Here is a 14574-nt window from a genome sequence, read left to right on the forward strand (position 1 = left end):
AAAATTACACACGGTCTTATCACACTGTTAATGCCACTCAGCCACCAGTAGAATTAAGTATTACAAACCATATTCTTAAGATTTTTCTCTCTCTCAATATTTATTCAATCATTTCTTACAAGTGACCTTCTTAGAATCTCAAGGTCAAAGATGTTGAGATGTTGTATGCTTTGTAAGAATTGTCACTGTCTGGTTTAAGGACTCAAATAAACCAAAGCAGGATAAAAATCCCCATATTCATGTTCATTATAACTCAGGGAAACAAAAATTTTGTGTACTATGTAAAAATTTGGTAGTCATTTCACAGTGTTTAGACATTTTTCTTCTTTGCTGTGTGTAGGTTTGTGATATGTATGTATGTGTATGTGAAGACTCTAGATAGATGTCAAGAATATTTTTTTTCCTTTGAGGTAAGGCCCTCTCACTCAACTCAGAGCTCATTGATATGGCTAGACACACTCGCCAGGTTATTGTAGGAATCCCCCGTCTCTGCCTTCTGAGATAAGAACTACAGGTGAGGCACCACACTCACATTACATGTATGTGGATCCTGGCTATCTTGTCTTTTTTCTTGGGTAGCAAATTCTTTAACTACTTAGGTTCTTCTTCCTCCCCACCATGTTAGACTTTTGAAGCTTCACACAAAGCCAAGGCTAGTGGATGTTATATTCAGAGTTGTGCTGTTAGGTATACAGGAATCCAAGGCAATTCTATTTATGATATTTTGATGCTATTTTCAACACAATACCCTATTTTCTGGGTTCCACAGATCAATAGCAAAGACATTGCCACTATTTGGAAGACCAACTTCATTCTCCCTTTTCTTCATCACTCTTAACTCATTGCCTCTGAAACTAACAGAGTTAACTGGGATGAAGTGGTTCTAATATACTATCAGGTTCAGTGGGCAGCACTGGGAATGGAAAACTAGATTGGAGCCTCTCATCTCCCTGCACTTGAGAGAGATGATGTCACTCTTCGGAGCTCAATATCCTCATCTGTAAAATGGGAAGAAGTAAGAACATGGCTGATATGACTGGTCAAGCATTTGTTCACAAAGAAGTCAAATGAAGAGTGAGTTCTGAAGACACAAGAGAAAGCATTAGATAAGGTCACAGAGACTTGATAGTGATTCAGGTGCCACTTTGACTCCATGACATTTACAGCCCAGCCGTGAAGACATATGTGGGGATCAGGAGTGGGGCAAATGAGGCAGACCATATAAACAGGGAGAGTATTATATAGCTTTGGTCTTAGCTCTGAGGATCCCTCTATATCCACTCTATACCAAACCTTTTAGGCCTGATGGAAATTTTGGCTGCAAGGAGACAAAGCCATTTCTTTGGCCAAAGTCACTAAGAAAAACCCAGACCAAAAATAGGTTGAGAGTTTGTGGTTTCTTTGTTTTTAAGAAATATACCTACATGGTTTGAAATATCTCTTTATCTATCCATTGTTGCAGTTCCTCTCTGGCTAGGTGGCTTGGGTAGACCCCAAAAGCTTATGCAACGTCAGTAGTCACCATGAAGGAGACAATTACAAAGCCTATACCTCATAAATAGAAGAGGCAAGAAGGCTTTGTACTCACTGATTGCTCACCACTTGGAGACATGAGCCCATCCTCTAGGATGGACTGTCTATCTACCAATGAACCAGAAAGGCTCACCAAAGAACATGGGGGAATTTTAACTCTGAGCTTATTATCATTGTCTTAGTTTCTAATGGGCAGTAGAAAAGGGAGCTACATGGATAATCTTTCATAGATCTAAAAACAAAGTAGTTTCTTATAAACATTTTTTGTTTTTTTTTCTTCTAAAAACTGGTCTAGTTGATGTGTAACCTGATTTTTACACAATAGAATTTAAGTTAAAAAAAGAAGAAGAGTAATTTTTCATGCTCAGGGAAGGACTTTTTTGTTCGGTGACTTCCCCTTAAGAGTAAGGCAGAGCATCCCTTTGCTTGTTGAATACTGGAACTCAGGGTGAAAGAGGAGAACAATGCTTCTCAGCACACACAGAGTGAGCATGTACCAGAAAGGCTCCTACTGTTGGGGTGCCAAGCCAAGAAAGGGTTTGTGAATGTACATGAACCAATAGACTGATGTGGATGCCAGAATTCAGAGCCAGAATACTAAAGAACAGAAGACAAAGGAGAGTAAAGCCTATCTCTGAGTATTTGGATTCTACTTTGAATGGATGGATGTGGCACATTCAGAATTTCCAGGGAGTCATGTTGGTGAGATTTCATGGGTGTCACTTTTGACATTCCTATGGGATGCTCCTCCATCTTTTACACTCTTTCTGGCCCCTCTGTCACACTGTTCCCTGAGCCTTATGGATGGAAATGTTTTGTGTGGTCCATTGGAACTGAGCTCCACACCTGCATTTGACTGGTTGTGGTTCTCTGTACGCTCTCTTTCTGTTGCAATAAGAAGTTTCCTCGATGAAGTGTGAGGACTGAACTTACCAGTGGGTAGAAGGGCAGATATTTAGAATGCAGATAAGGATTATGCTGATTTAGTAAAGAGGTGATTGTAAAGAACAAGAAGTTACGGTAAACGAGAGAGTCTGGAAAGAGGAAAGGGAAGGGAAAATGAAGTAATTATAATCTCAAAAAGTAAAAGAAGTGATAAGTATATAAAAAAAGCTTTCAGGGATGGACAAATACCCACAAATAATTCCAGTTTATAACTTTTATTTTAATGAAATAATCTCATTAAGTTTTTTCTTATATTATTTAATAATTTATTTAGTATATGACTAGTAAAAACAGTTTTGGCTTGTTGGACAAAGTACATCACAGGGTAATTTCTGATGTACTGAATAGAGGAACTGGCTTCTGTCATTGGCTGCTTATGCCTTGTTGGTGTCTGTGTGAGAATTGCAAGGGGGAGGATTAGAAGGAAGGAGATAGGCCACAACCATTCATTCCACTAATTTAAAAGAATGGCATTCAGAGCTGACCTTGTGCTAAATGCTATGCCAGGGTCTAGTGACACAAAGATAACATGACCCAGCAGTTGTGTTCAAGAGTCTGATAGTCTGTGGTCACATGGGAAGGTGATGGTTTTGTTGTGATAGGTGAAGATTCAGGGTATAGCAATGTTTCAAGAAAGAAACCTGAGCCTTGTTGAAGTTCCGGTCTGCCTCCCTTGTGTGAGGAAGATTATCTGGGCTCCCAGAGCGGTACCTCAGTTTTCATTGAGAGGCTAAATGAACAGAACTGCAGGCCTTCCTGTCCTTACCTTGTTGGGAGCTGTGAACCCCCCAGATCTTGAATTTCTGGTAAACAACTTGTAATGCTTGCAGCTGCTCTGAGCACGAGACTCTCAGAAGTTCCTGATGGCAGGAGAGTGGTTTCTGGTGGGTTTGGCTGGGGCGTGGTTATCAGTTAAGGATCTCTATAGAAGCGGCTCTGGTACACAGTAAGGGAGGCATTCCTGTTTCAAGGATGACCCGTGTCTCTGTCTGTGTGTCTTTGTGTGTTTCAATCTCCATCCTCTTGCCTGGCTCATGAACTGTATGGTAGTGCACAGAGCGTGGGTGGGCGTGGTGCGCTATGCTACCTGGCATCGGCTAGCCTCTTCCACCTGCTTGCAGGTCACCAGACTTGGGATGAATTGAGCTTGTGATAGACAAGGTGATGCAGGAATAACTGACCTCGGTCCTCCTCATGACCCTTTAGCATGAACTTCATTAAGAAGGTAGAGCTGCAGTCACCTTTTCTTTCTAGAGTTTGAACTTTCTTTTGCTAGTTCCTATCAGAAAGGTTTCAGGATTGTGAGAGTTGAAGTCAACAGAAGCCAAAACCTGGGTTTGATAAAATATTTGTTGAACCTTCTGCTGTGGATGCATTTTGAGCACCAGGGACAAACTCCCCCTCTTTACTGGAGTCACAAACTCCCTGTCCAAATCCATTCAAATATCAGATCTATTAAAGCCTAACCTGGTCAGTTTGGTCCCCAGCAGTGCTCCAGAATCCACTAGGATGCGAACAGATGTTTAATAAATAGTTTGTCTACTAAATATCCATTCTCCCATTCTTCCTGATTCCAAACCGATGCTGTTTTTGTGAGGCAGCAAAATCTAATCATTTTCATCATTTCTTGCAGATGTAATCGTCATATGTCACAAATTTGGTCCCTCAAATATAAACACGTTGATGCTTTGTTAGGCACAGGTCCCAGAGGAACACTCAAAAGGAGAGCGGATCCAGTCAGGGCTCCCGCCCTTCCCCCTTTGCCCTTTTTCTCTGAAAGCAAAGAAATCTTGGTAACTTGAAGATGTAACTAATGTGGCTTTCAACTGACCTTGAGAAAAGGACTACCTATATTAGAATTTTCCTAAGGAGAGCTCCCATCCTGTAGGTATAGCTTTCCCTCGACGAGTCTTCTTGTCGGAGAGACCATCATTTAAAAGAGCAGCTTCTTATACTAAAGAGCCTCACTTCTTTGTAGCTGATAGGAGATACACATAGAACAACCAACCTCATCGTTTCGACAGAATCCCAGATATTTGAGGACAATCACCATATTCCTTCAATATTCCTTCTATCCTCAAGTAACCAGCAGTATTTTTTCTTTTTTCTTTTCTTTTTTTAATTTTCTGGTTCTGTTTTGTTAAAATTTGGGAACTATGGTTCTTATGTTTTAACTTGTGATTATGTACTTATTCCCTAACAATCTGTTTTATAATCATCCTCAATGCCGTTGGTATGCACTCATATAGGCAAACATGTGCACATGCAAACACGCACACCCTCCCCCACACACACAGAAAGAGAAAGGGGGGGGGGGTTCTGAAATTGTGTATTCCAGTCAACTGGAAAATCAGCTGGCCCAAAACAAGGATGGGGTTTTCAAAAGATGAAGTGCTGTAGGTTTTGTTCTCAGATAAAATATTTACATGGTTGTGTACTTTAAATCTGAACAGCAGTTTAAAAATTTACTCATTTAGAAAGAATCCCCATTAATGTAATTTCAATTTCTTTTCACATTTAGTTTCTGTCTTCACCATATAGAACTTAGCATTGTTTCCTGATTTGGGGGAGCCTTCTTCGCCAAAGGCATTTTAGTTTGTAACACCAGAATTTAGGCATATATTTAAGGAAATAGAGCAGATGCAATAACCCAGCAACTAGTAGATAATTCAGGTCTCATGTGTATTAAATTATATATAATTCAGAAAGAGAAATTCACACTACAAACATTCATTCAAAGCCCACTACAGAGATATTGATGAATTGAGCTATTGTAGGTTTATTTGACAGCAGATCATAAACTCAGTTCATTGGTTGGAAAGATGGTCCCATGGAAGCATTTGCTAGGGAAATGGCTTTCGTTCTGGCTAGGATATGGCTGGAGCCTTCCACAGAATGCCCAGCATCCCCATGGTTAATCAATCCACCCTACATTCTTCTTCTAGCCCACAGCGCTGACTAAAAATCTTGCAGTGAGAAAAGCTGGCCTCTCAAGTCTGCTCAAGTGACCTGACTTCCTAAAATACCCTTCATAAACAAAACTCACATGATATAATTTGAGTGTGTAAATCCAATTACATTTCCTGGGGAAGCTCAGGGCCAATTACACTGGTTTCCCCTGCTGTGGGTGGCTGACAAAAGCAGTGTTCCTGTACTCATCCTGAGGAAGATATTATTTATATAAACCATTATCTGGCTGACTGAGGTGAAAACCTACGTGTCACAAATGTTCCCCAATTTCCAACACTGCCTCTAGACTTTAGACTCTTGCTTCGGTTCTGAAAAAGGAACGCGCTTCAGAAACAAAATGCCAAGTGACTTGATGTATTGCCCAGCTGTATATTTTAGGCCTACTGGTCTCTCAGAGAAACAGTATTGTTCCCATTTGTTGGTGAGAGAAAAGGTTTGAGATGAATATTGCAACTGTCATCTGTGTTCTGAAAACAAACACATGCAGGGTGAACTCCAATGGATCAATTTGTGATGTGAATAAATTAGCATCCTAAGAAATATTTAGGCAACAGTGAAATGTCACAGATGATTGTAGTAGTGTCCTCTGATTACATGTGTGTGTGTGTTCATCTTTTCCTCTTATGCTTGGTTTCACTTCTTTTTAGTAAGCTTTTAAATGTCATCAATCATCAAAGTGTAAAGATGACTAATGCATCCATCCTACTTAGCATGACATTGCAGCTTCTGCTTCAGAATCCAAATCACCCCCATCCCTCAGTTTTAATCTAATCATGTTCTGGCCTACCGATGCCAGTCAGGTGATAGAACTGAATTGATGGGGAAACAAATTCGTAACTTATCTTGCACAGCACATACCACACAAACAGTATATATTTCTCTCTACATATACAGACCCCAAAATCTATTTGCTACTCTTAGGCAAAAATATCCACAGACCAGGGCCAATGAGACTTAATTGATCACTTGGGTATCACTAACCAACAAAAATACAAACCAAACAAATAAACAGAAGGCAAAACTACAATGTAAAATGGAAATAAAGAAAAAGAAAGGAAAGGACATGAAGGGCAAACATATTTTCACAAGCAGGAGGAATAATTGCTCCATTCCCTAGCTTTCAGAGGCACCTTGGGAAGGCTGACACTCAGATATGCTTTTGAAAAGTATTTTTTCCTCTTCAGATTGCAGTTACTATTTTAAGCCTGTGTGAATATTCCAAAACAATGTACAGAAATAGAGGTACATGAGGTTTAGAAACTGCACATGGTAGCTGGAGAGGTCGGTTAAGTCACAGCCTTGTCATACTGTTTGAAGGCAGAGTTCTGTGCTCTGAAGAGAGTGTTTATGGAGTTAGGGGTGATTTAGATCACATGTCACTCCTTGTACATTAAGCAGTCATAGAATCCCTTTATTAGATTGAGTTAGATACCAAAAGCCCTAGTCTTAGACAGAGATGTATAAATGCACCTGTGTCAAAACTGTATAAATAGGGAGAGGCTGTGACTCCATCATCCCTGTTTCGTTTCTACTCTGAGGTCAACCTCTCACTTAAATGACCAGAAATCCGTACTCTAGCCACAGTCCTAAACCTCAGCTGCTCACGTCCTGCGCCCCTGTCTTACTGGCTACAATTACAATTGCATGCCGTCCTCCAGGATTTCCGACAGGACAGGCAGCAGCCTACCTGCTTCTCATTATTTGTCAAGCTCAAGGATCATGACTTGATTAGTAAGTACTTGTCTGGCTGTAGTAAGTCTCTGCTGTTTGATGAGCTGTGTCTAAGCGGGGAAAGAAATTCCTATCTGACAGCATGACCTTGAACACAGATTAACCAGGCTGTGCAAACCTACCTGCATTTACTTAGAGTTATCTTGTATTTACCACCTCCACTCTACGTTTCTGCTTATCTGCTGCACCAAGAGGCACAGGTGACTAATTAATCACCAGCTGTAACATTTTAGAGCCCCCAAGAAAGAAGAACAATGCAGTCATCTTTTGGTTAAATAGTATTGGTCTCAGTTTTCCAATAACTAAATGATTTGTAGCGTCCCATCTCTAATGAGCTGAAGAATGGGAACAAGACGAATTTCAAATGTGAGGTAACTCGTTTTATTGTCACTAGGAATTAAAGCAGAATAAAATGGTAGTCATATCTATAGAACTTAGAACGTATCTGGCCTAGAAAAAAATCTACCAAATGGAGACTTACTGTTGATATTTTATTTATGCTTATAATGTCATTTTGTAATACATTTTCTGATGAATGAATTGAACTGGCAGGATAAGCAATTGGTTTAAGAAGGGGGAAATATCAACTTCCTAGAGAAACTCGGACAGGAAACCTTAGTACCACTGATTTGAATTCCATATTGTAAAGCTGACATAAGATAAATTAATGGCTTAATGGTAGATCTTGGGCTCCCTGGAACTAAACTTTTGTGAGGGTGAAATAAAAACAAAACAAAACAAACAAAAAAAAAAAACAAAAAAAACATCCTCCAGCTGGACTTTGCACCTTAGGAAGGTCCCTCATTGTTTCCAATGTTACTGGACCCAGAAACTATGTAGGTAATTTAGGTGATTATTTATATCTTCCATAGACAATAATCTCTCTCTTGATGCGTACGTGTGTTTGTGTGTGTGTGTGTGTGTGTGTGTGTGTGTGTTGGGGGCACGTAGTGAATTAATTTAACTGAATCGAAAGAATGCAAACTATTTCTATGCTAAGAAGAATCCTCTCTTGAGTAAGTCTTTTAAAATTAAATCTCATATCTACAGTGGGAAGCAAGTTGCAATACAGATTTACAAGGGGCATTGGCACCTCATATAGGGGGTCTGCAGGGATTTGAGGCAAGGTGGTTGCCATTTCAAAACATGGATTTGATTCCTTAGGAGTGGAAAAAATCACAGCTTGGATTAAGAAGGCAATCACTGGCTTGTTTATTACATTTGAAAATGACATTTTCAGTGAAGTGAAGCAGCAGACAAGCTGTTATTGACACTATATTCTCGTTTTAATCCCATGAGTCTTGAAAACATTAAGTTGAACCTGAGCCATCTTCTTAAAGGGAATTAAGTTAAGACTAATGTAGAGATGATATTCAAAGGGTTTACGGCCTTCAATTGACAGATTTGTATCCAGCTGAGCAGAATGATGAACTCATTTCAAAGAATCTATGCCATTCTGGATTTTCTCCCTAATTCCCTTCTGGCTTTTCCCTAAATTCCCATCGATGTCATGTATGTTCTATTACTCTGTTGACTAATATATGTACTACTCTTAGTCTGCAGGAGGGTGTTTAGAAGGATACCCCTAGAAGTTGCTGATGAATGGTTAGCATTTGAACCCCAATTTTAATTCTATCCTTGTTACCAGTTAGCTCTCCAGCCTCGGGAAGTCCCCTTTGTTTCAAAAAACTCTGACGTTTCTTCTTTGAAAGAAAAACAAAGGATAGCATTGCCTATATTCCATTATCAGGTATAATAACACCAATAAAGGTCCTTGTTTCTGGGTATAATATTGTACAAATGTCATGCTTTGTGGTTTGACTTCTCCAGGGTTTAGGGGGAAAAGCCTGTCTTACACACAAACAACTTAATTGTATATATGTGTGTGCATAGATTGCTTCAGTGGAGGAGTTTTTCATCAACAGAATTTGTGAAGCTGAGTATCTTATCATTGTGTGATGAACAGTCCTGTTTTCATGGTTAATTTGTTAAGGGCCTACTTTATTACTGGTGATTGTTTAAGTGCTAGGAATAAACTAGTTACTAGAAAGAGCACTCTCTTGCCCTCTTAGTGTATGTGTGTGTTCTTGTGAGCATTGGGGCTTCTGTAAGAAACACAATAAACACAACAGAGTGATAAGACCATTTCAGACCCTGTAATTGCTGTGCAGAAGTTAATGCAATGTTATTTATGATAAAGCAATGATAAACTCGTGTGTCAGGGAGAGTGGCTTGGGAGAGTTTGGAAAGAGAATGTGGCAGTCATATGAAGATTGGGGGAAATTGACCTATAATGCAGATATAAAGGCTCAAAGGAAGTATAAAATCTCTTGGCATATTAGGAAGGCAGAAAGATGGGTGGAGAATTTAGGGTTTGAAGAAGAGCAGAGGAGAAAATATGAATGGAAAGAGACACAGTCACTAGGGGTGACTGAATAGGCTTCTGTTGTTGCCCAGAAAATTTTAAGTGTGCTTTATGTACTAAACATGTAAAGCCAACCAGTATTTCATAAATAAATAAATAAATAAATAAATAAATAAATAAATAAATAAATAAATAAAATCAGGGTTTGGGGTAAAGAGATAAACCCTCCACTTTATCTGTGGGATCTAGGAAGCTCGTGCCCCTAGGGGGCGCCAAAGGAAAACGTTTAAAGAAACTTTTGTCTCCCATACTGAAGAACACTGTGGTCCAGGTTTCTTCAGTCTGGTCAAAGGTTACCTGGCTTTTAACCCTATTAAATCAATAACCTGTCCCAAGCGGAAAGGTGAATGGGCTTAGTTTACATGCAGTTCGCCTCGGTTTTCACAGTGGAGAACTGTTTATTATCGGATGGGAGTGGGCAGGCATTGATGATATTTTTAATCTTCCCCCATCTGGTAGTATTTGAGTAGAGTATCAAACAAATATGGAGCCAGAACTCACTCGCTGGATCCACTTGGCCAGAAAAGCATGTCTATACTTAGAACTTTGAAGATATTCATAATTTGACACTTAGGATGTGTTTTTCTAAATACTACCCTGGCATATTTGATGAGGTCTTTCAGTAATGTGTACCAAGGAAGGCTACTGTTGAAAGGCGGTGGGTTGTAAATGAGATTTTTCTGTATATATCATCTATCTATGGTTGCTAGTGAAAACAACTGAGACTGAGACAGATTTTCAAAAAAGAGGAGAGAAGCAGGAGAAAGTGGCGGCTGCCATGGCGAGGGGCAGAAGAAAAAAAAAGAAAGGATTTGCTGAGATTTAAACATAGCAAAGAAAGCAAAGAGACGAACGGGAGTGCTTGGGGGAGAGTGGGTTTACATGCAAGGGATTCCAATGTCTGTGTTCCCTGGGTTTGAGAAGCACAGTTCATACACTGTATAATATAATTCAACCTCAGGCAAAGAATGCAAGGCCTTCTTCAATAGAAGCTGTACTAAGCATCAAATAGTAAAGGCTTGGGATGTTTTGAGAGTACATTCAATACTGCCGATATTATAGAAAAGTTCAGCTACGTGGCTCTTAGCAAGACTCTTATTTCCCTGTTTCATGCCTGACGGACGGCCACAGTCACATGCTTTGTGCACCCTTTGCTTCTCCTGCAGGACACACTTCAAAAAGCACCATCCAAACAGCTAATCTGATAAGCAACCTGAGTAAACAGACACAGATCCCTCATGAAAGGGAAAGGACCCCAAACTCCAATCAAACCCCAGAAGGCAATAATGGGCAAAGCTTTCCAATGGCGCCAGTGATCTCCAAATCACGAGTCATTTCTAGCAGGAATGTTCATTGTAAGAACTATCTGTTCATACTTGCCCAGAGGTGTTTTAATGTCTGATCCAGCAAGAGTAAGCAGAGATGTTGAGGACAGGACAAATTCATACAAAACGACCCTTAACTGAACACCTCATAGATGTTTTCTTCCTAAATCAATTCTGGTGATGTTTCCCTCGGTAAAGAAGACGACTGCCCACCCCTCACTTTCGCAGATATTTGTTGAACAAAGTGTCAGGTCATTAATTATCCATTGGTTTTAGTGAATTTAAAGACTGGATTCTTTGTCTACCTTCCCAGGCATAGACAACATGGACTTTGTTCACGGAAGCACATCCATATTTGATGAGGAAGAGACAGGGGGAGAAAAGAGAGTGACGGGGTTGGATACTCTGTCTAAGTAATTCATTAAAGTCATCTATACTAAAACGACTCCTTCAATGAATAAAAACTTGCATTTTTTTTTTTTTTTTTTTGCCAATAGCCTGCCATTCTTCAATTTCTGAGACCAGTTTATTTATTTATTCAGAGGTCTGGGTCTGGGCAATGTAATAAGAGATGAAACCACAGTCGATCTCCCAAGGCCACTAAAATTTCCCAAATAAAAACTCTGTCATGGGACCGTGAAGGATGCGGGGGGCCTATGGAGGGCATTCAGCACTGCAAATCCATATTTAGCAAAAACTCGAACCCATTCAGAAACAAACTAGGCGGAAACCTAAGCCTGAAGAGTCAAGCAAAGGGCCACCTTTTAAATCTAGGTGGTCCCCACCCCCTTCTCTCTCCTGCTCCAGCACCTGTGGACTTTGGGTGTCAGTGTGTGAGGCAAAAAGATTTTCCCAGTTGCTGTTAGAGGAGAATTACAAACCAGAGTGGAAAAGTTAGCAATTAATAGAAAAGTAAAGTTAGCCGCCGTTTAGTTTCTTATGTTCTGAGACTTTAAGGCCCCCTTCTTCTCCCAACACACACAGCAAGGGAAGGATGCCCAAAGCCTAAGTCAGCAGGGGACCAGGTTCACACCAGAGTGAGGCAACCCTAGTTCTCTAGAAGTTATTTCTGAACAACCCAGGGGGATGGAGCGGGGAAAGCAAAGGCAAGCCTGAGTTACCTGATTGATTGAAAAGACCGCCAGCCTGGGTGTGAGCACTTGAAGGGTGACTTGCAACAGCGATGTGCTCAGGCCCGCCAGGATAGCCCAGGTGAGCGGCAGGGGAAGCATGCTGTAGGTGGCGAAGAGTGTAAAGAGCACGTAGCCTATGCCGTCTCCCAGAAGCCCATAGCCCAGGCCCGCTGCTAGAATCTGGGTGGTCATAGCTACCCAAGTGACCACTCCGCTGTATTGCAGGTAGGTGTGCGACGTGGTGTCCTTCCTGACCACCACCAGGGCGCAAATCACCACCTCGATGCCGGTGAAGAAGCCCAGCAGGATGCCCTTGAGTGGGTCCATGGGGGCCGAGGCCAGGCTCAAGTGGAGGACCAAGAGGGTGAGTTTGGTTAGTACATCCAGCACGTTCATAACTACCTCGGATTTGCGCCTCTGGCCCAGGAAATAGCGTTGGTAGAGGCGCTCCAGATCCCGAGACTTGAAGGAGTTGCGTAGGGTAGGGAAAATGACCCCACGGTAGCTGTAGCCACCATTGAGGAAGAAATCCGAGTTACTCGGGGCACAGTCAAGGTGCAGGAAGCCCAGGTCGCCCCCGCCCCCGCTGCCACTGGCACTGCCGCTCCCGCTGCGTTCCGGGAAGACTTTGGTGCCGCCGGTATTGTGCGCTCGCTCTCCGGGGCCCAGAGAATAGAGGGGCAGCGTCGAATCGCCAGACAGTGGCGGCGCGTGGTGGTTGGGTCCGCTGCCCGCAGGGTTCGAGGCTTTGCGTGAGCCCCCGCCGCCGCCCCGGTGCCCGTGGATGAAGCGCTGCTCGGTGATGTGCCGCACCGCCGTCTGCCACAGCAGCCGCTGCGGCCGAGAGCCGCTCCCGCCGTCGCCGGCCGGGGGCGTCGGGTGGATGGTGTAGAGTTCCTCGCTGCCGCTAAGGCAGTGCACATCCGAGAGCTCCATGGCTCGGGTTCTCAGGGAGGGAGGCGCAGAAACTGGTGGTGGCAGTTGGGGGGGGGGGCGTTCTAAAGACCCGAAGGCCCACTTGGCAGCGATCCCTTCTTCCCTAGGTTGCTCAATTGCAGAAGCCCTGAGCAGGGGCCCCACAGGTCAGGTCATAGTGCTCCGGGGAACGAGGGACTCTAGGTAGATTGCAGCGGACCCTTGAGTTCTGGCCAGCCACCTTCCCGCCAATCAGCGCAGCTTGGATACGCAGTGATAGTGGTGGCTATTTGTCTGCGAAATTCTCGGCGCTCTGAGCCACGCAGTCCCCTTTCTGCTCTCAAAATCCTTGGCTGGTTTTAGGCTCAGCGTCTGGGCGCAGTCTTCGCTGTCCAAGAGGCGTCCCGGCGGCGCGCTTCTGCTGCGCGTCGGGCGGATTCTGGCTGCGGCACTGGGCTCCGGACGCCCACGTCTCGGCGCCTGCAGCAGGGCTGGCCAAGGGTGACCGATAGCTAGGGTGGGTGCTAAGTTAGCAGCTGTGGCTGCAATGATCGCCCTTCGGTTAACTCCATTGCGCCGGCATGGGGAGCCGGGGCGGAGCTGGAGGCGGGCGCAATGAAGCAGGAGGTGTGGGTGATGGTGAGGTGGCAGGGAGCCCCGCGGGAGGGCAGGAGAGAGGTGGTAGCCTCAGCGCTAACAAGTCACCAAACAGTTAATTTGGAGGTGTGCCGAAGCTTTCTCTTCGGTTCTTTCCTGGTTGTCTCCACTTCCAGACAGCACGGGTTCTGGACCGATGCATTCCTCAAGGAGGATGGTGGCGGGGCGCTAGCCCCAGGGTCCCAGCCTCCGCTACAGAACAAGGTCACCTCTGCTAGCAGCGTTTCTGAAGGGTCGTAGCACACAATTCCCATCCCCTTTACTTCGCTCTTTGGAGTCCATTGGGCCTTCCTGGACCTCGGGGTGTATGAGGAAAGAACAAGTGGAGAGGTCTGCAAAACCAACTGAGTACGAAGAGAACCCACAGGCGCCGATTCCTGAACCCGAGAACAGAGTCTTGGCGGATGAGGCGACAGGCGAAAGATTTGGGCGACAAAAGAGGTTCCAGGCCTAGAGGAAGTCGATGAAACGCCTCCGGATCCAGGGAAGCGCGGTGCCACTCCGGCGCTCTGAACCACGTAGCGGACCAGAGCCTGGCAGGAATTTGGAGACCTGTCAGAGCGGTCAGACACCCGCGGCGACTTAAACCCGCCCCCGCGCCAAACCACGCCTCCGGAACTCGGAATGGGGCGGGGAGGAGAAGTGTGGGGGTTGGGTCACGGCGGCACCCAGATCCGCACAGGATGCCCCAGGTCTTGAAGGCCCGCACCAGTGGGTCTGGCGGGCACGGGCGGCAGCCCCGGGCCTGACTGTGCGCTGCGGTGGAGCGCTCCAGCTGGCCGCGCTGGGCTCACTGGTTCCTCCGCGGTTCTTTTTTAAGCACTGGCTCCTGTCCTTGGCAGGTGCAGAGCCAGGATCGTAGGCCGCTTTGCCCACGAACTCCTAGAGACCAGAAACACGCAGTAGAGGGGTTCATTTCCGCTCTCCCCACTCGAAAGTG

At 43.9% G+C, this 14574-nt stretch overlaps 1 protein-coding gene across 3 annotated transcripts in view; it reads right to left on the reverse strand.

Moving 5' to 3' along the window:
- The window catches only part of Adcy8 (adenylate cyclase 8), a 208537-nt gene extending 195516 nt beyond the window's left edge, over window positions 1–13021 (reverse strand). For all 3 annotated transcript variants that reach the window (XM_057791703.1, XM_057791702.1, XM_057791701.1), the window contains exon 1: window positions 12051–13021. In XM_057791703.1, coding sequence (XP_057647686.1) covers window positions 12051–12998 — 948 coding nt within the window. In that variant the 5' untranslated portion in view covers window positions 12999–13021. The remainder of the gene's footprint in view (window positions 1–12050) is intronic.
- Window positions 13022–14574: the final 1553 nt, after the last annotated feature.

The sequence above is a fragment of the Chionomys nivalis genome, chromosome 17 (assembly GCF_950005125.1).
Source record: "Chionomys nivalis chromosome 17, mChiNiv1.1, whole genome shotgun sequence".
Taxonomy (NCBI): domain Eukaryota; kingdom Metazoa; phylum Chordata; class Mammalia; order Rodentia; family Cricetidae; genus Chionomys; species Chionomys nivalis.